Here is a 20750-nt window from a genome sequence, read left to right on the forward strand (position 1 = left end):
TTTAACATCTCCCACATTGAACCCTATCACAGGTGTTTCCATTGTTTTAATCCCTTATCCCAAATTCACCTATTTAAAACATATTACATTTCTAACATTTCCCAACGCTGAATGAAAGGTCTTAACTTAAAACATCTGTTCTGCTTCTCTCTTCACAAATACTGCTTGATCCGCTTGAATATTTCCAGCATTTTCTAGGTGTATTTCAGTTTTCCAGTACCTGTAGCATTTTGCTTTTGTGAAAATTCACAGGCTCTGGTAGCTATATAATTAAGCTGTTATGCACCCATAAAAGGGTCCTCTTGTGATGCAGTGGTAGCATCCCACCTGCTCCAAAGATGTGCTATAACACTTCTGAACAGGCTGATTAGAAAAACAGGTTACTAAAAAAGATGCTCCATTTCCATGCACTAAACTTTCAACAGATGTTTACTATAGCATTAGATGAACATTACTTCTGTTTAAAATCAGTTAATGGTACACTGTCACTCTTCCCCTATCAATATCAAAATATAGAAAAGCTTAAACCAATGACTGACACACGAAGAAACGAACCTAAACATAACTGTTCAATGCAAGCCGATACTACAGAGCATTGTAAGAGCATTGAACAGCACACTTTCCAATGTTGTAATAACAAACCTTCACTCTTCCTTGAGCATTTTCCCCAAACACCAAGTTCATCTGTTCAGGCTGATCCTGGCTACCCAACTTTTCTTCCTTTTCATCTACTTCACAGCTACTCTTGGACTCTGATGATTCAGCTTACTTTGTATTCTTCATATGACTAGCTTGTCTCTTGCTTGACCAGCAGAGCACTTCTCTTGTGCTCCTCAGACTCAACTCAGTTTCTTCACAGCTTGCATGGATACACTTCAGCATCTCTTTTCTCGTTTCCAGATGGTGAATGACTTTGTACAAGATTCCATCTCGGGCTATCACTTCACCTCTGCAAGCTCAACACTCATGATCATAACATGTCTGCCTTTGACGCTTTTAAGTCAATCCTTTCATCACTACTTACTGCAGCACTTGGAGAGTTGCATTTTGTTCTGTAGTTTGCTTGCTATTTTGGAGGGGGGAGGTTGGGTTGGGTCAGTAAGCTCAGTTGGCTGGATGGCTAGTTTGAGATGCAGAGGGTCTTCTTCTCAACTTTCCCTTGCTTGAGGTGTGGTGATCTCCAGGTTAAACCACCAGCAGTCATTTCTCTCTAATGAGACACCAGCCCAACGGTCTGGTAGAACTATGGTTTGATTTCAGCAAGATGCTCATCTTTTAGTTTCAATTTCTCAGCAGGATTGATGACTTCTAGAACATGAAACTGCTGCTGCTTATTGAAGCTAGAAGATTTCACATTCTGTATTAGCATCCATTTTCTTCAAAGACTGCTGGTCTCAGCAACAGGCATCCATGTTTGTATATCATTTCCAGGTAATACCTCTACAAACAAGTACCAGTCTTGTAAGATGTTTTGGAGCAGATGGAAGCAATTTGAAGAAGAATGCTAAAAGGATCATCCAAAGGGATTCTACAAATACATTAAGGACAACAGGATAATTAGGGAGAGAATAGGGCACTTTAAAGTTCAGTAAGGTCACCTATGTGTAGAACAGCAGGAGGTGGGGGAGATACAAAACAAGTATTTTGTATCAGTGTTTACTGTGCAGAAGAATATGGAAGATAAAGAACATGAGAAATAAATAGTGACATCTTGAAAAGTGTCCGTATTACAGAGGAGTTGGTGCAAGAGGTCTTAAAACGCAGAAAGATGGATAAATCCCCAGGACCTGATCAGGTGTACTCTAGAACTCTAGAAAGCAAGGGAATGATTGCTGGGCCTCTTGCTGAGATATTTGTATCATCAATAGCCACAGGTGAGGTGCCAGAAGACTGGAGTTTGGCTAACGTGGCACCATTATTTAAGAAAGGTGGTAAGGAAAAGCTAGGGAACTAAAGACCGATGAGCCTGACATCAGTGATGCGCAAGTTGTTGGAGGGAGTCCTGAGGGGCAGGATTTACATGTATTTGGAAAGGCTAGGGCCGATTAGGAATAGTCAACATGGCTTTGTGCGTGGGAACTCATGTCTCACGAACTCGATTGAGTTTTTTGAAGAAGTAATGAAGAGGGTTGAAGAAGGCAGTGCAGTGGACGTGATCTATATGGACGTGATCTATATGGACTTCAGTAAGGTGTTTGATAAGGTTCCTCCTGGCAGACTGGTTATCAAGGTTAGATCACATGGAATAGAGGGAGAACTAGCTATTTAGATACAGAACTGGCTTGAAGGTAGAAGATAGAGAGTGGTGGTGGAGGTTGCTTTTCAGACTGGAGGCCTGTGAGCAGTGGTGTGCCACAATGAACAGTGCTGGGTCCACTGCTTTTCGTCATTTATACAAATTATTTGGATGTGAACACAGGAGGTATGGATTTGTAAGTTTGCAGATGACACCAAAATTGCAGGTGTAGTAGGCAGTGAAGAAAGTTACCTTAGAGTACAACGAGATCTTGATCAGACAGGTCAGTGGGCTGACGAGTGGCAGATGGAGTTTAATTTAGATAAATGGGAGATGCTGCATTTTGGAAAGGCAAATCAGTGTAGGATTTATACACTTAATCGTAAGGTCCTGGGGAATGTTGCTGAACAGAGACCGTGGAGTGCAGGTTCATAGTTCCTTGAAAGTGAAGTTACGGGTAGATAGGATAGTGAAGGCGGCATTTGGTATGCTTGACTTTATTGGACAGTACATTGAGTATAGGAGTTGGGAGGTCATGTGACTGTACAGGACATTAATGGCCTAACCGTTGGAAGACTGTGTGCAGTGCTGGTGTCTCTGCTACAGGAAGGATGTTGAGAAACTTGAAAGGGTTCAAAAAAGATTCACAAGGATGTTGCCAAGGTTGAAGGGTTTGAGCTATAGGAAGAGGCTGAATAGACTGGGACTATTTTTCCTGGGGTGTTGGAGGCTGAAGGGTGACCTTACAGAGATTTATAAAATCATGAGGGGCTCGGATAGGGTAAATAGACAAGGAATCTTCCCTGGGATGGGGGAGTCCAAACCTAGAGGGCGTAGGTTTAAGGTGAGAGGGGTAAGATTTAAAAGGGACCTAAGGGGCAACTTTTTCACACAGCAGGTGGCGCGTGTATGGAATAAGCTGCCAGAAGAAGTGGTGGAGGCTGGTACAATTACAACATTTAAAAGGCATCTGGGTAGATATATGAATAGGAAGGATTTAGTGGGATATGGGCCAAATGCTGGCAAACGGGACTAGATTTATTTAGGATATCTGGTCGACATGGACAAATTGGACTGGAGGGTCTGTTTCTGTGCTGTCTATCTCTATGACTCTACGTGGCTTGTGGTCAGACTCGATTGTAATTTTGTCTCTTCCAAACTGAATAAAATGCTCACAAGCAAAGACAATAACAAGGCAAACCTTCTCAATGTGAGAATATCATCACTGTCCTGGATGCAAACATAATTAGCTGTCCTCATGGTATAAGGGCTGCTCCAAGATCAGTGTTCCCGACTTCATGCTGCAAGAGGAGTTCACGATTGACGTTACACTACCTCAGCACTGGCATTGTTGTCATGGTTGTATGATTCCAGTGAAACCTGGATTTTGTTAAATTCTTCATTAAGATACAGAGTGAAATGGTTGAGTCTGAGACGAGGGTCCTGAAAGATGACAGTGGATAGGCAATGACAAACATTTAAAGACTGAATGGACGAACCACAATAATTGTTCATTCCTGCCTGGCACAAAAATAAAAACGAGAAAGGTGGCCGGACGATGGCTAACAAGTGAAATTAGGGATGATATTAGATCCAAGGAAGGGGCATACAAATTAGCTGAAAAAAAAAGTAGACCTGAGGATTGGGAGCAGTTTAGATTTTGGCAATAGGACAAAAGGATTGATTAAGAGGGGGAAAATAGAGCACAAGAGTAAGCTGATTGCAAAAGCTTCTATAGGTATGTGAACAGGAGTGAATATAAATGTAGGCACTTTACATTCAGAAAGAAGGGAGTTATAATGGAAAACAAAGACATGGTAGCCCAAATAAATGCATACTTTGATTCTGTCTTTACGAAGGAAGACATGTATAGCGTTCCAAAAAAGTTGGAAGACACAGGGTCCAGTGAGAGGGAGGAACTGAAGGAAAAATCAGTACTAGTAGGCAAATGGCATTGGGGAAATTGATGGGATTAAAGGCTGGTAAATCCCCAGCGCTCCATAATGTACATTCCGGACTACTAAGGAAGTGGCACTAGAAATAATAGCTGCATGGGTGGTCATCTTTCAATATTCTGTAGACCCTGGAATGATTCCTATGGATTGGAGGGTAGCTAATATAACCCCATTATTTAAAAAAAAACGAGAAAAACAGTTTATTATAGACTACTTAGCCTGACATTAATAGTGAGGAAAATGCCAGTGTCCGTTATAGAAGATTTAATGGCTGAGCACTCGAAAAACAGCGACAAGATTGGACAGAATCAGTATGGATTTACGTAAGCGAAATGATGCAGGTGTACAAAAATGACCAGCGGTATAGAGAGAGTAGACAGCCAGAGACTTTTTCCTAGGGTGGAGGTAGCTATTCGGAGGGGGCATAGTTTTCAAGTGAGTGGAGGTAGATATCGGGGAGACGTCAGAGGTAGGTTCTTTACTCAGAGAGCGGTCGGGGCGTGGAATGCATTGCCGGAGAGGGTAGTGGTGTCGGCCTCATTAGGGGCATTTAAGCGGCTATTAGATGGGCATATGGATGATAGTATAAGGTAGGGGTGGAGGTTAAATAGACCTTAGGATTAGGGTAAAAGTTCAGCACAACATCGTGGGCCAAAGGGCCTGTACTGTGCTGTACTGTTCTATGTTCTATGTTCCAATTATGCTGGACAAATCTACTGGAAATTTGAACATATAACCAGTAGAGTTGATAAGGAGGAGCCAGGTAATGCAAGTTACTTGGATTTTCATAAGGTTGTCACAATGGTTCCAGACAAGAGACTAGCATGCAAAATTCAAGTGTGCACTGATATGGACAGAGAACTGGTTGGTAGACAGGAAAGAAAAGAGCAGGTCTTTTTCCCAAGTGGGTGGGAGTGGCTCATGGGGTACCACAGGGTTGAGTCCTTAGACCCCAATTATTCACATTATATATTAAATGATTTAGTTTAGGAAACAAAATGCAATATCTCCAAGCTTGCAGATGACACAAAGCTGGCATACTGGGAAAACTAACATCTGGAAGACTGTGCCAAAACTAGGAGAACTTTTCCATACATTAATCAAGCAACAGCCAGACAAAAATCACTGAATCATACTTTACAATATACCAGACACCATTACCATTTGGTTATGTCCTATCCCAATAACAGAACAGACCCACTGAAGATAGCAGCATAGTATTATGCAGGATGGGAGGGAGTTGCCCCGAGGGTCCTCAACACTGACTCCATGAAGTCTTATAGTTTCAGGTCAATCAAGGGCAAGGAAACCTTCTGCTGGTTACCATCTAACAAAACCACCCCACACCTGATGAATCAGTACCCCTTCATTTTGAACATCAGTGGAAGCTGCACTGAAGATGGCAAGTGCACAGAACACAAGCTGGGCAGGTGACTTTAATGTTCATTACCAAGAGTAGCTTAATACCACTATTCCTTCTCGAACTGGCATCATACAGGGTGTAGCTGCTTGACTGGGCCTACCTGTGCACAAACACCAAAGCAAATCTAGCTCAGCTAATTAATGATCCAAAAGTTTTCTTTCAATCAACAGCAAAAAAGTGCTATCAAATGCCATTTACTCAGCAACAACCTATTTACTGACACTTGGTTTGGGTTCTGTAGGACTACTCAGCTTTTGACCTCATTTACAGCCTTGGTCCAAACATGGAGATAGGAGATAAACTCTGGAGGAGAGGTCAGAGTGACTGTCCAGACTTCAAGGCAGCATCTGAATGGCATCAAGGAGATCTAGCAAAAGATATCCTGCTGGAGGTTATAGCAAGAGGAGTTACCTTAAAAATAAGGGTTTTCTCACATAGAGTCTCGAGTCTTCAGAATATTCTTCCTCTAAAGGCTATATGGCTGAGATAGTTGATTCTTGATAAAAGGGTGAATGGTTGATGTGGGTAGGCAGGAATGTGGAGAAATCAGATCAGCCATGATCTTATAAAATGATAGAAAAGGCCCAAGGACCAACTGGCCTACTCCTGCTCCTCATTCATATGTTTGTATGGGCTCAATGGACAAATGGAAATGCCTCCACTGGTTAGAGTCATATCTAGATTATGCTTGTTGGAGATCAATCAGCTCAGTCCTCGGACGTCTCAGCAGAAGTTCTTCAGGCTTTGTCTTAAGCCAAACCATCCTCAGTTGTTTTAATGACCTTCCTTCCATCAAAGTCAGAAGTGTGCAATCTTCTACGAAAATCCACAATGTTCAGCACGATTTGCAATTTCCCAGCTACTGAAGCAGCGTGTCCATATGCATCAAGACCCGAATAACATCCAGGTTTGGGCTAACAATAGCAAGAAACATGCTTGTCGCATAGGTGCTTGGTAATGAACATCTCCAAAAAGACAGAACGGAACCATCTCTCTTTTTTACAATCAATGATATTAACATCACTGAATTTCCCACTGATCAACAAGATGGGGTTTACTGTTGACCAGAATCCAAACTGAACCAGCTTTAATAATACTGTGGCTACAAGAGCGCGTCAGAGGCTGGCAATTTTATGGCAAGTAGATCAACTCCCGACTCCATAAAACCTGTTCACCATCTACAAGGCACAAGTCAAGTATGACAGAATACTTCTGTTTGCCTGGATGAGTACAGCTCCAACAACATACAAAAAAAACTTGACACCATCCAGGATAAAGCAGTGCACACAACTGATACCCTTTCCCTCACCTTCAACATTCCATCCCTCCAACATTGACACCCACTGGCAGCAGTATGCACCCGCAACAAGATGAACTGCACCAATATGTCAAGGATATTTTGACAGTTCCTTCGAAACCGGTCACCTTTACCACGCAAAAGTCCGAGGGGAGCAGATGCATGGGAGCAGCTTCACCTGCAAGCTCCCCTCAAAACCAGACATTGTCCTGAACTTGGAACTAAATCATGACTCCTTCACTGTCACCAGATCAAAAATCTAAATTTCCCTTTTTATCAGCATTGTAGGTGTGCCACCTACAGAAGAAGGGTTTCTGATGAAGGGTCCAGACGCGAAACGTCAGCTTTCCTGCTCCTCTGATGCTGCTTGGCCTGCTGTGTTCATCCAATTCTACACCTAGTTATCTCGGACACAAAATTGGAGCTTTTTGTCTTTCATTCAACAGGACAGAAACTAAACTGACAAAATTCAAAAGGGAACAACATTTTATCATTCATGAGAAAAGGGTACTGATTGGTTGACAAAAGCCTCCCTAGTATATTCTTGATAGTAACACCTCAACTAATCAGCTTCACCTCCTCCAAGGTCAATATATCTTCCTGAGGAGGAGTGCCCAGGACATAATACTCAGGAGATCAGATGAGAAATGTTGAAACTTTAAAGAAAGTTTAGCTCAATGCCTCTGATCCAAAGACAACACTTTTGATAACGCAGCAAATCATGTTAAGCAAACAAAAAAGGAACAAAAACAAAGTTGCTGGAAAAGCTCAGCAAGTCTGGCAGCACCTGTGAAGGAAAAAACAGTTAATATCTCGGGTCCGGTGACAATTCCTCAGAACTGAAGGTGGCTTGGAAAACATCAGTTTATAAGCAGAAAAAGTTGGACAGACAAAGAAGTTGATAACAATTGGGCTGGGAGGGTGAATAGTTGTTAATGGGGACTATTAGTGACTAACAACAAGTGGTGTGTAATTTCAGACTATGTGGTAACAAGGCCTGGTGTGCGAGGTAGGGGGCTGGGACATGGAAGAATTTAGGCCCTAAAATTATTGAACTCAATACTGAGTCCGGACGGCTGCAGGGTTCCTAAGTGGAAAATGAGGCGTTGTTCTTCCAGCTTGCATTGAGCTTCGCTAGAACACTGCAGCAAGCCAAAGACAGACATGTTGGTCAGGGAACAGGGTGGTGCATTAAAGTGGCAGGCAACAGGTAGTTCAGAGTCTTTTTTGCAAGCAGAACATAGATGTTCTGTGAAGCAGTCATCTAATCTACGTTTCATTTCCCCAATGTAGAGGAGACCAATGTGAGCAGCAAACGCAGTAGACTAGATTGTGGGACATGCAGCTGAAGTGTTGCTTCACCTGGAGGGTATGTTTGGGCCCTTGGATACTGGCAGGGAGGACGTAAATGGGCAGGTGTTGTACGTTTGCTGGTTACAGGGGAAGGTGCCGTAGGACGGTGGAGGGGTGTTGGAGGTGAACAAAGTGTGGATCAGGGTGTCCCAGAAGGAACGATCCCTGCGGAAGGCAGACAAGGGAGGGAAGGGGAATATGTGCCTGGTGGTGGCATCTTGCTGGAGGTGGCGAAATTGGCACCTGATGACCTTCTGAATGTGGATGCTGGTGGGATGATAGGTAAGGACAAGGGGAACCCTATCGCTGTTGCGGGAGGGAAGAGAAGGGGTGAGGGCGGAAGAGCAGGAGATAGGTCGGACCTGGTTGAGGGCCCTGTCGACCACGGAGCTGGGGAATCCTCGGTTGAGGAAGGTGAACATTTCAGAGGCTACCTTGTCGAAGTTGGCCTCATCTGAGCATATACGACGGAGACAGGAGGAACTGAGAGAATGGGACGGAGTCTTTAAAGGAAGTGGTATGTGAGGATGTATAGTTCAGATAGCCGTGGGAGTTAGTGGGTTTGTAGTGAAGGGCAGGGTGGAAATTGGAGGCGATATTGATGAAGTCTTCCGATTCTGGACGAGAAAGGGAAGCAGCACCAATGATATCATTGATGTATCAGAGAAACAGTTGTGGGTGGGGGCTGGAATAGGATTGGAACAAGGAATGTTCCACGTACCCCATGAAGAGACAAGCATAACTAGGGTCCATGCGGGTACCCATGGCCACCCCTCTTACCTGAAGAAAATGAGAGGAGTTAAAAGAGGAGTTGTTGAGGGTGAGGACGAGCTCAGCCAAGTGGAGGAGGGTGGTGGTGGGTGGGGATGGTTCAGGTCTTTGCTCCAGGAAGAAGCGGAGAGCCCTAAGACCCTCCTGGTGGGGAATGGACGTGTAAAGAGATTGCACGTCCATGGTAAAGCAAAAAAAAAGGTTGGCATCACATTGCTTTCCAGGTACATTTTGTTTATTCCATATATAAAATTTCCAAGGTTCACTGTATAAAACCTGTAACTTTCCTTTTGTGATTTTATAAAGGGTGCTTGCAGAATCTGCCAGTCATGTGTCTTTTGGAGAACATAAGAAGCAAAAGACTGGGGAGACATTTAAAAGTGGGTCAAATATAAAGTTTAGGGATGAATGAGTGGGAGCAGAATAGCCAAACAAAAAGAGAGAAACTGTGAAATTGTTGCACACAAAAAGCAGTAGACTGACCAAGACGGAGACACATTCTGACAATAGAACATGTCACTCTCATCTTCTAGCACTTACCCTCAAAACTCTGAGAGCCAAGGAACTACAAGGCTCTGAATGGGGTCAATTTCTGACTTCCTCTTTCACTGTCCCTCTTCTTCCCATTTGTCGTCTCCTCTCTTCCCCTCCCTTACTTTCACATTCACTGCATCATTTCCTATCACATTCTGCTCTTTTAAACAAAACCTAACATCAGGTGAAACAGCACCTAATTGATAGTGTAACAGAAACTTATAAAAGATGAATGGAAACTTACTAAATCAAATCAACACTCTCTGGGTTGATGATGCACTCCAGCTATGTGGTGCTGACCATCTCTAAAGGCCTCTATCATGCCTGCAGACGCCACCACAAAAGCGGGGCATTCAGGTACAATGACCACCCCTCCATGGCTCAGTGCCCGGACTGGTTGATGGTCACTTTGGCAAAGCCCAAGGAACAGGCCCACAAAGAGGCCCTCAGACATGCCCACGTCTCATCACATTGGGTGTTGAGAGATCAGAAGCACAAGGCTGAAGTGCAACCAAAAATTTAGGAGCAGCCCCTTAAAATAATAAAACCGGGACTGCAAACAAAAACACAACTAACAATGGAATATTGCTTCCTTCAGGCCATAAAAACTACATGGGGCCTGACACCCAGTGAATTTACCTGTTGTGTGGGATTCTGCACGGTGCATTCTCCACCCTAGAGCCCAATGGAAATGGGAAGGATCCCTTTGTAGAGGATCTCTGCCACCCGAGGGTGAAACATTACACAATGCAGATCCGAGCAGCGAACAAAGGTGAAGAAATGGAGATTGCGCAGCATCAAACCATACAGGAAACACCTATGTGCCATTTTGAAGAGTTGGGGCGGGGGTCTCCACTTATATATTCCACATCTGTGCGCCTCCCTCCACCTCACCTTGAAGAAGCAGCAGCACTCCGAAAGCTTGTGACTTTAAATAAATCTGTTGGACTATAACCCGATGTCGTGTGACTTTTGACTCAAATGCAAAAACATCCTTCCTCAGATAAGACCAAAATAGCACACAATATTCCAGGTGCAGTCTCGCTAATGCCCTGTATAATTGCAGCAAGGCATCCTTGTAGGACTACTGGTAATCCTTGTCAGAATTTGGTACGCTTTTCAAAGGTTAGGTTTCTTTACAGAGCTATTTTTCAGTGTTTATATTTCAAACTTCACATTGAAGTGGCATCAGTTGTAGTAAAAGTATATATAAGTAATTTAACCTTACCCCAAGTTATTACTTTTTTTTAAAACTTTAAAGCACACGATGGGCCAAATATCATCTAAGAGTTTGGACCCATCAGTTGTATGTTTTACGTCACAAAAATCTAATCACTTCAATAAGTATTTAAAGAACAAATTGACTGTTTATTTGTGACAGTAGTTCAAGACACCATTGCAAGGATCTCCCTTTTTAAAGCAGTATTGTCAAATTCACCCAGGGCTAGAAATGTCATAGCATGATAGTTTTAAACTTTATCACATCTACCTGTCATGATAAAAAGATAACATCACAGTTGGACATAAAGTACACCTTTTGAAATCTTTTATGCACACATGACAACGGCCAACTCTATGAAGCAAGACTTGCTGCCTTGATATTAGAAGGATGAGACAGTTTAGAAAACTATTCTAACTAGGCAGTCTCTAAAAAAATCTACCTTACAATGCAATGTGCAGATGTTTGATATCCAGTAACAGTAAAAAAAAAAGGCCTTCTTTGAAAATGAGGTCTGTCAGAGAATGCTAATCAAAAGTAGATTATTTCACAACACAATCCTGTTAAGAAAAATGGCTCAGTATAGTAGGAATATTCCCTCAAAATGTACCAGATGCACAAGGCACCAGTTAGCTCAGCAAACAAGAGACCGTCATGTAATGTCCTTCCATGTTACACCAATGCTGGTCAGCAACTGCAAGTGGTTCCAAAGTGACTTTGCAACCAACTGCAAACCAGCTGGAAAGCAAATATTGTTCCTGACACAACAGCATCGGTGATCACTAATCTAAGGCTCATTTCAATAAACCTTGAAATAAGATAGACCTCGCAAGCATTTACATATCAATGATATCTCCTAATAATCTTCTGTCCCACACACCTTTCTCCTACAAGAGCTCTCCACCCCTACTCCCTTGGTGTTAGGCAGAATGAACGTTGAGTCCAGTGACCCTTCTTCAGAACTCTGCTTTCCATCTACTGATGCTGCTACACCTGCTGAGTTTTCCAGCAACTTGTTTTTGTTTCACGGTTTTAGAGATATTTTCTAAATCAACATGTTTAGAAATATTACTACAAACCTCTGGAGTAGGTGGGACCTGAACCTGGGTCTCCTGGCTCAGAGGTAGGGACACCATCACTGCACTATAAAAATGTCCTATAAATCCTTTCAGATGAGGCACAACACCTCTGGAGAAGGTGAGTTTTGACACCCACTTGGCTCGAAATTAGGGACACTACTACTATGCCACAAAAGCCCTCATCAACATGTTTTTGTTTTGAAAGGGACATCACGTTTGACTTTTTCTTATAGTTCTTGGAAGATATAACAAGCAGATTGGACAAAGGAAACCAGTAGATGCAGTGTATTTGGATTTCCAAATGCATTCAATAGTGTCACATAAAAGGCTAAAATGGAAGACTGTGTTGCTGGGGTTGAGGATTGGCTAACTACCAAGGAACAGTCAGGATAAATGGGTCATTTTCAAGTTGGCAAACTGTAACGAGCAAAGTCATGGGGATCAGTGCTGGCCTTTAACTATTTGCAATCTATATAAAGACTTGGATTAAAGAACTAACTTGCAGCCAAATCGTTGACAATGCAAAGACAAGCAGGAAGCAAGTTATCAGGAGGATATAGTAATTTAGACAAGCGAATGGGCAAAAACTTGACAGGGTATATGTGGACAAATGTGAGGTTAGCCATTTTGGCAGGAAGAACAGAAAATCAGGCTATTAATTGACAGAAACTGGGGGTCAAAAGCTTCTGGATGTTCACTGTACATAAATCACAGAAGTTAGCTTACAGATGCAACAATTAATTAAGAAGGCAAGCAATGTTGTTTTGTTATTGAAAAAGTGGACAGGATATAAAAATAGATTGTGCTATATCCTGGGGAGAAAATTGAATTATTGTTTTGGGCCTAGTAATCCTTTTTGAGTTCTGAAGAAGGATCACTAGACTTGAAACGTTAATTCTGCTTTCTTTCTATGGATGCTGCCAGACCGGAGTTTTCCCAGTGTGGAAATGCTTTTCCACATTTCTATTTTTGTTTGACTTAGATCATCTACAGTTCTTTGATTTTCTTGCTATAACCTTATAGGGCATTGGTGAGGCAACACTTTGAAGTAAAGAGTTTTGGTCTCTGTGCAAGAAGGGATATACATGCATTGGAAGCAGTTGAGAGAAGGTTCGCTAGACTGATTCCTGGGATAAAGTGATTGTTTTTGAGAAAAGGTTGAGAAGGCTTGGTTTACAGTCATTGGGAGATTAGAAAAATGAGAAATGATCTAATTGAAACACAGAGGTTCAGATGGAGCTTGACAGAGATGCTGAGAGGATGCTTCCCCTCATGGGGAAAGAGGCACAACAGGGGCATACTTAAAAATAAGGAGACTCCCACCTAAGACTGAGATAAAAAGGAATTTCTTCTCTGCTAGTTATTCATTAGAATTTTCTTCCACAGAGACAGTAGCAAATAGAGGGAAAATGACAGTTAATGTCACTGAATATATTTAAGGCTGAAATTTTTTTATATACATAATGAAGTCAGGGGTTTTGGAGGTGCAAATAGACAAGTAGGGGAGACAGCAAATCAGATTTAGCCATAACCTAGTTAAATGGCAGAGCAGACTCAATAGGCCAAATGGCCTACACTTACATGATCTTATTCTTATAGACGCACAACCAAACACATGGTGCTACATTTGGTAACTCAGCACACTGAGTTAAGGAAGGGTAAATATATCAATGTTCTGATTGCTTGACAGCTGCCCAGTGATCTCTGCTGTAAACCAGCAGATATGGCTGGCAAGCTGGAGGACAGGGACAATCTGAGTTGCAACTAATTCCGTTATTGGATAATCTGACAATAAATCCTAACACCAAATGGTTAAGTTCATGGAGTGAGACAAGAACCACGCACAAAGCAGAGATTTAACAGCTTCAGAGAAAGGGAGAAAATCAAAGAGAAAAATTAATACATCAGTCTAGCATTATTCAATTATACAAACTTTCCAGAATCTGAGTACTTAACTGATGAGTCTGCAAACCCATAATTCCTACTCATCAGTATGCACCTCTCAGTCTACCCTCTCAAATAACCTGAACCTAGACAATCAATAACCCTACAATTCCATGGCAACTACCAAATGAATAGTTTAATGAGGACATGTACATAATAGAGCAATAGACGTAAATCTATTATAAGTTGTGCATTTATAATATTCTTTCAACCAGCACAATTTCACAAACAAAAAGCAAGTCTGACCTGGCAACAGCTTTGCAAGTATATACAATAATGGAAAATATTGAGCCAAGCATACAGAAAATGATTTTGGATTGCTAAAAGGACAAGAAATACAGTATATACAAAAGTAATCAGAACACAATTTGTAAACGGTTAAAAATATCTCCGAACCAGGTCAAAAACCTACAATTGCTGCAAGTGGTAATAATGTAATTATTTTCAATAACACAAAAGGGTTAAATATCTCCAACTCCATTTTTATGAATCGATTCATTTTTGATCATGATTACGATGTAATATTGTAGAACGGAATAACAGCAATAGCCAGAGTACTCATAACTAACCATGCACTCAATAGTAGGTGGAGGCTGTGCCAAGTAGTACAATCATTTGTCCACTCATCACACAAATTACAAACACAAGTTAGTATTAGATAATAAATGCTGATTTATTTCCAGTAAGCAAATGTCAATTAGGACTCAAATCTTTCAGCAATTTCCTTTTGATTCCTATTTCTTTTAGCGTGGACATCACCAGGCAAATAAATAGCAAGTTGTTCGCTAGCTATCAAAATCTACTATAGTAGCTAGCATACTAATTGCAAAAAAGGAATAAATGTAGAGTCATTACAGTACAGAAAACAGCCTTTTGGACCATCCAATCCATACAACGTAATCTTTGCTCTCCCCTACCATAGTCGTACAAGTGGAAAACGAGCTAAAAAGGCAGAAGTCTAAGGTTTGAGTTTTGTTCTGTTCCAAGTTAGCAGACAGAGCTTTCCTTTGGCTCAATGCCCTTGGGCAACTAAGAAAATCAACCAGTCTCTGATACTTGACAGCCAGCTATTTACCTTACTGAAAGTCTGTGCAATGGTTGAGAATCAGATCAAGCTCAACTAAGAAGCACCTGTGGTAGAATATCATGCAAATACTTACTATCACTTCATTGAGATAACCGAGAGGCAGCCAGTGCCTCCAGAAGCCAACAACTACAGAACATAAAAAACTTCATTATTTTCATGAAGGAACATATTACAGAGTGGCTTCAAAGCTGTAAAAAAAATCTTAGAGTTTGTAACAGTTATAATCTTGTGTTTTATATCTTACTGAAATCATTTGTTGCTTTAGTGTTCGTATCGTTATGCATGTTAAATATCAATTATTCTTCATTTACCATTGTGACTTATTACACTGAAAATGTAATTCCTTAGCAGGACACAGCCTACATAGTTAGTGGTCACCTACAAAAGCACAGGGGTTTTTCTAAACACGAAGTACACCAAATATAAATTTTAAATAGTTCAATAGAATCATAGGCCTACAATACAGAGAGGCGCCATTCGGCCCATTGCCAAATGCTTTTCAGCAGAGACAATTTCCTTTCGATTGATATTCTTTTAGCATGGACATCACCAGGAAAATAAATAGCAAGGAGTTAATCAGCAACCAAAATCCACCATAACCAACAAGCACAGTAGTTGTAAAAAGGGAATAAAGGCACTGTCATTACAGCACAGATCCACTCTCCACTCCATCCCCATAACCGTGCATGGTGTTTTTAGCACGGTAAACCCAACCAACCTGCACATCTTTGGACTGGGGGAGGAAACCTAGGGACCCACATAGGGAGAATGTGCAACCTCCATAAAGATAGTTGCCCAAGGCTGGAATCGCACCCGGGTTGCTGGTGCTATGAGGCAGCAGTGCTAACCAGTGTGCCATTGTGTCACACTTTCATTTCTTGGTGAAACTGAAGCTAATGCAATCAATCACATCCCTAAAGTATTGATAATGTTTACATAAAACAAGACAGAATGAGACGAACAACTGGCTAAGAAACAAAACAGAATTCAACCAAAGGTTAGCATGTCTGCTAGCATTTCTGGAGTGAGAGATACATTTCAGGTTTATAACACTTTGTCTGAACTTTTTATTCTCTATATTTGCTGCCAGACATGTTGCCTACTTCCAGAATTTTCTGTTTATATTTTAGATTTACAACATTCAAAGTATTTTACTTCTGTACCCCATAATTAGTTTCCCTCAACTGAGTAATATTGCTCTGCATTTTAATCTCAATTGTCAATAATTATTATTCAATTGTTGTGGAGATGCCGGTGTTGGACTGGGGTGAACAAGGTCAAAAATCACACAATACCAGGTTACAGTTCAACAGGTTTATTTGAAAACACAAGTGTAGTGAGTTGCAGATACATTCTGGTTTGCTCAAAAAACAAACCTGACTCCCAGTTTAAAACATAGACATAATTTAAGCAAGACCTCACACCTAAAATGCATTGTCTGACCCGAGATGTCACCTCTTGTATACATTGATAAAGCCTTTAATTATCTTGAGACAATGACTTGAGAGGAATCTGGATTTTGCAACTTAATCAGTAGTCTCCTTCCTAACTGATTAAAGATCCAGCAAGAGGCGGCCAGTTTTAGTGTTGTCAACTTTCTGCTTAAGAATTCTGTGTCTTATACCATCTCTCTCACATGCTGCCCGAGGAGGGAGTTGAGCTGCGAAACATTGCGTTTTCAAATAAACCTTTTGGACTATAACCTGGTGTTGCATGATATTTGACCTTACTCAATTGTAGCAATTTCTCTACCTTTAGTTCTCACCACATTTTTCCTCAATTATTTCCACCTCACTTCATTTTTTTTCTTCTGTACTCAAAATAAGAACTCATACCATGAAAATATCCTTCAAACATTACCAACCTACAGACACCTCAACTGTCTGACCATTGTTCATCCCAACAACGAGTGTCAGGAACTGATTTGGTTACAAGGTCAGAATAGCAGATTTTTTTCATCCTCATTCACAATCTCATCTTTTCTGGAAGGGCACACCAATTATCAGTTAGGGTTGGTACTCCTGATGATTAATACCCTGGCGTCAGGGTACTAAAGGCACTTGAAATACTTCAACAATGCCCTGCCTGTGCCTCTCACATTTCGATCACTTAATCAACATTCTCCCCTGGCACTCCAACCACCTCCATCCCCACCCCACTATTGCAGAAATGCTGTCCCCTCCACACTTCACTTCAGCTCTGATGAGGAGTCACCTGGACTTGAAATGTTAGCTTGCTTTCCCTCCATGGATGCTGCCTGACCTAATGTGATCTCCAACATTTTTTGCTTTCAGTTTTAACTCAGCACAGGCATGGTATCAGGTCTACATCCTATTACACTTAGTAAGTCATTAACAAATATGGTGACTTTAAATTTCTACAAGGTTCTCCCAATACAGTACACTTCTGTAACAAATCTAACAACGGTGAAAAATCTAAGTGACTGACTGGCAGAACCCACAAAGGCAGAAAGATCAGAAGCATACCAAATATTTACTCATTGAGGTGTGGGGGAGCCCAAACTGGACGTAATCCCTACTTAAATTGAAGAACACATCCACTACAGTGCATCAATATGGGTGCTGCTCTCTGACTTTGGTGCATATGCACCAAATTCATTTTTTGCCAAAATTCTGATCCAGGAATTCAAGTCCTACCAAACTTCACTCCCAATAATCCATTCATTCCATCAGTGAGACTTGAGCAGCTCTTTCGCGAATGACGTGTGCATACTAAACTTTTTAATAACCACACGTAACCTTAAAGTTATAAATAACAGCGTGTAAATTATAAAGATCTAACTGAAATAATTACACACAACCAATACCAGTTGAAATTTGGTGGATACGTAATTCTCGGTGGTGATTACGACTAGTTAAATAAATTTGGTGACAATTTTTTTATTAGATTTTGCATAAACAAAGGGGAAGTGCATGCAGGTCGTTAAAATTCTGCGTGTGTATTTTTCGTCTGCGGTGTAATGGTGGTGTTGACCTTTATAACACAGTCAGCTACCAGAGCAGTAAAAGGAATCTTTGGGCAGATACCATGCATAAGGCACGTTCATAACGCACGCCTCATGCCGCACCTTTATTCACATTTACACCAATTGAAATAATAGTTTGTATAACAAGTAACAGAAACAAGATTATATACTGCAAACTAAAACACGTTTGCCGTTATTATGGATTGCTAAGCACTGGATTCCCTAGCGGACACAGTGTACAATGTTTCAGCAGATAGTTTTTTTTTACAAGAAGTCCCGAAACATTACATCCAGGATTCAAATCAAAAATCGTTTGCTGGATTACATTTAGGGGAGTGACAGGAGAGGAAACAAAAAGAAATGCTTCGAATTGGTCGGATTTCACATTCTGCAAAAGACTCGATGCAAGGATTAAATGTAAAATAAAAACAAAGATGTCGGTGCAGACACACGGCGGTAAACCCTGAACTTCTGGTGACCGGGCGCGGCTTTGACACGGCAGCTCGTTGGACGTGACCCCGACCAAAGAGGGAGGGGTAAGGTTGTGGAAGAGGAGATCCTGGGGCAGTCAAGAACATCTCCTTTCCCCGGGTGAAAGAGATCCCGGGACGGGGGAGATCCTGAGGGTAACCCAGGCACCCTCTGGGAGAAGGGCAGTCCTGGGGATGCCAGATTTCCCCTCGGGGGAGGGCGTAGGAGGAGAGAGAAGAGATGGGTGGGGGTAGAGAGAGGAAGAAAAGATCCTGGCTGCTTGGGGGACAGGAGGAAAGAGATCTTGGGGGATCAGGGGAAGGGGAAAAAGACAACTTAGGGGTTGGAGAAGAGATCCTGAGGATCGGGGTGGGGGGGAAGCAGGAGACTGGGAAGACATCCTGAGGGGTGGAAAAAAAGATGAGGAGGATCGAGGGGGGAGGGTGACAGAGAAAGAGATCCTGGGGGTCGGGGTCAGAGAACAGATCCTGGGAGTCGGTGGGAAGAGGAGAGATGGAGGAAAAGAGGAGAGATCCCAGGGTAGCCCAGAGCCGCGCGGACAATCCTTTCCCCAAAGGGCAGAGGCAGACCGTCCCCGTCAACCCGGGCTTTCATTCAAAAGTTAGCACGTTTCAATAAGACAGAAAAAACTGATGTTTTTTTGTTGCTGAGAGCGACGCGGGGTGAAGGAGGAGGAGACAGGAAGCTGCTCCCCGCCCCGGCCCTGGCCCCGGCCTTCTCTGTCTGACCCCACAGTGCGACTAGGGCCCGGTCCAGGGCCACGGTGTCTGCTCTGGTTTGGTCCCAAGCAGCCTGTCTCCAGCCCCGGCCATTCCTGGCTCACCCTCTGCCAACTCCTTCAACCCTTCGGGGCCGGAGTGGAGGGAACGCGCACGAACAGAAAAAAAGCCAGACACATCAATCTGAAAAAAACACTTAAAACGTAAACAGCCGACCCAATACCTCCCCACCCAACTATCTTCCAGAATTATTCAAATCATAAATTACAACTTATTTCTTTTAATCTACTGAGCACATTAATGAAAAGGTTAAACAGTTTAAATTCCTCTCATCATCACCAACATGGCCGCCCGTTCGGTTCTTATTTGAAATAAGAAGCCCCGAGTGTCTTTGTCAGCTTCACCTCTGTCACCCTCACCCTCACCCGAACCGAACCAAGCCCCAAGCAGAAGCAGAAGCAGGAGCCCGAGCCCGAGCCGCGGCGGCCACTCTCTCTCTCTCGCTCACGCTCACTCTCACTCTCAACCCCAGCACTTACGCGAATAAGGCAGGCGCTTCGGCTGCTCCTGCTTTCTCCTGGGCATTTTCCTTCCTCCCCAACTCCTCTTTTTTTTTTAAACCATTTTCTCTTCACATTCTCCTTTTTTTATGCTTTTATATGTGTTTTGCAGCTACAAATGCACATGCGCCAGCAACAGATAAATATATTTTTAAAAGTGTGTGTTTGAGACATGTAATGTGTGTACGGCACTCTGTGTAAGTGTCAGGCGCTGGAGGGGTACTGTGCTGCACACAGGATGCACCTGGCCGGCCAGTCGTGGCCCCGGTGAGTGAGTGTCTGTCGGTGTGTGTCTGTATGTGAGAGAGGGAGGGAGGTTGGCGGTGTGAGACTCTGCTGCTCCAACCCTAACACTAATCTCGAGATCAAAGGGCAAGTGCAGGGACGGCAAGTAAAGGTGCCGCTCGGCTCGCAGGGATACATTCGAGACGAGCACTACCTCCCCACCCCTCCAAATTGCAGACCGGTGCAAAATAAAAATACCCTGTTAATTGTTTGCGTATTGCAATAAATGTATTCTCTTTTACTTGACGGGATAAGGGCTTATATTATTTTTGTTACGTATTTATAGTCCGAAAAAATAGCTAAACTTTGTCGAGTTTCAACCATCTGCAACGAACCTTGCATATTCTGATTTCAAAAATTCTTTTGGAATAGGTGTATTTGCAACCTGTTTCACCGTTCTAAATGAAAGATTGTAACATTTTGTCTAGAGTTCTAAAGTACCATTGAGTTAAAAAAAAACTTCAAAATACATAAAGAACTCGTATTTTAAGACATTACAAAAGTTTGTCGTGTGAATTTACTGTATTAGAGATTCTAAGGGGTTTTCTTCGGCGACATCAAGTTTCAAGAAATATGATTCAAGTGTTTCCATTTAAATTGAAAAACAAGTTGATACATAAGCCTTACAATCACTTCATCACTCAGAACAATTTAACATTAAACTGTCTAATCCTGTTTTTCCTCTGCCAAATAACTTTGTTCACAATAATCTTTTAATAAGTACCATGTTATTTGTTTACATCTAACTGTTCGTTTCATATGGATATACTGGGCAAATAAATGATAAAGTTCCGCTGAGCCTAATCATAC

At 42.1% G+C, this 20750-nt stretch overlaps 1 protein-coding gene across 1 annotated transcript in view; it reads right to left on the minus strand.

The window, feature by feature from the left end:
• znf827 (zinc finger protein 827) overlaps positions 1 to 20001 on the minus strand; it is a 95641-nt gene extending 75640 nt beyond the window's left edge. Inside the window, exon 1 of the mRNA XM_048607212.1 lies at positions 19635 to 20001. Coding sequence (XP_048463169.1) covers positions 19635 to 19680 — 46 coding nt within the window. The 5' untranslated portion in view covers positions 19681 to 20001. The remainder of the gene's footprint in view (positions 1 to 19634) is intronic.
• Between the last annotated feature and the right edge of the window lie 749 nt (positions 20002 to 20750).

Source organism: Rhincodon typus, chromosome 1 (genome assembly GCF_021869965.1).
Source record: "Rhincodon typus isolate 14 chromosome 1, sRhiTyp1.1, whole genome shotgun sequence".
NCBI lineage: Eukaryota > Metazoa > Chordata > Chondrichthyes > Orectolobiformes > Rhincodontidae > Rhincodon > Rhincodon typus.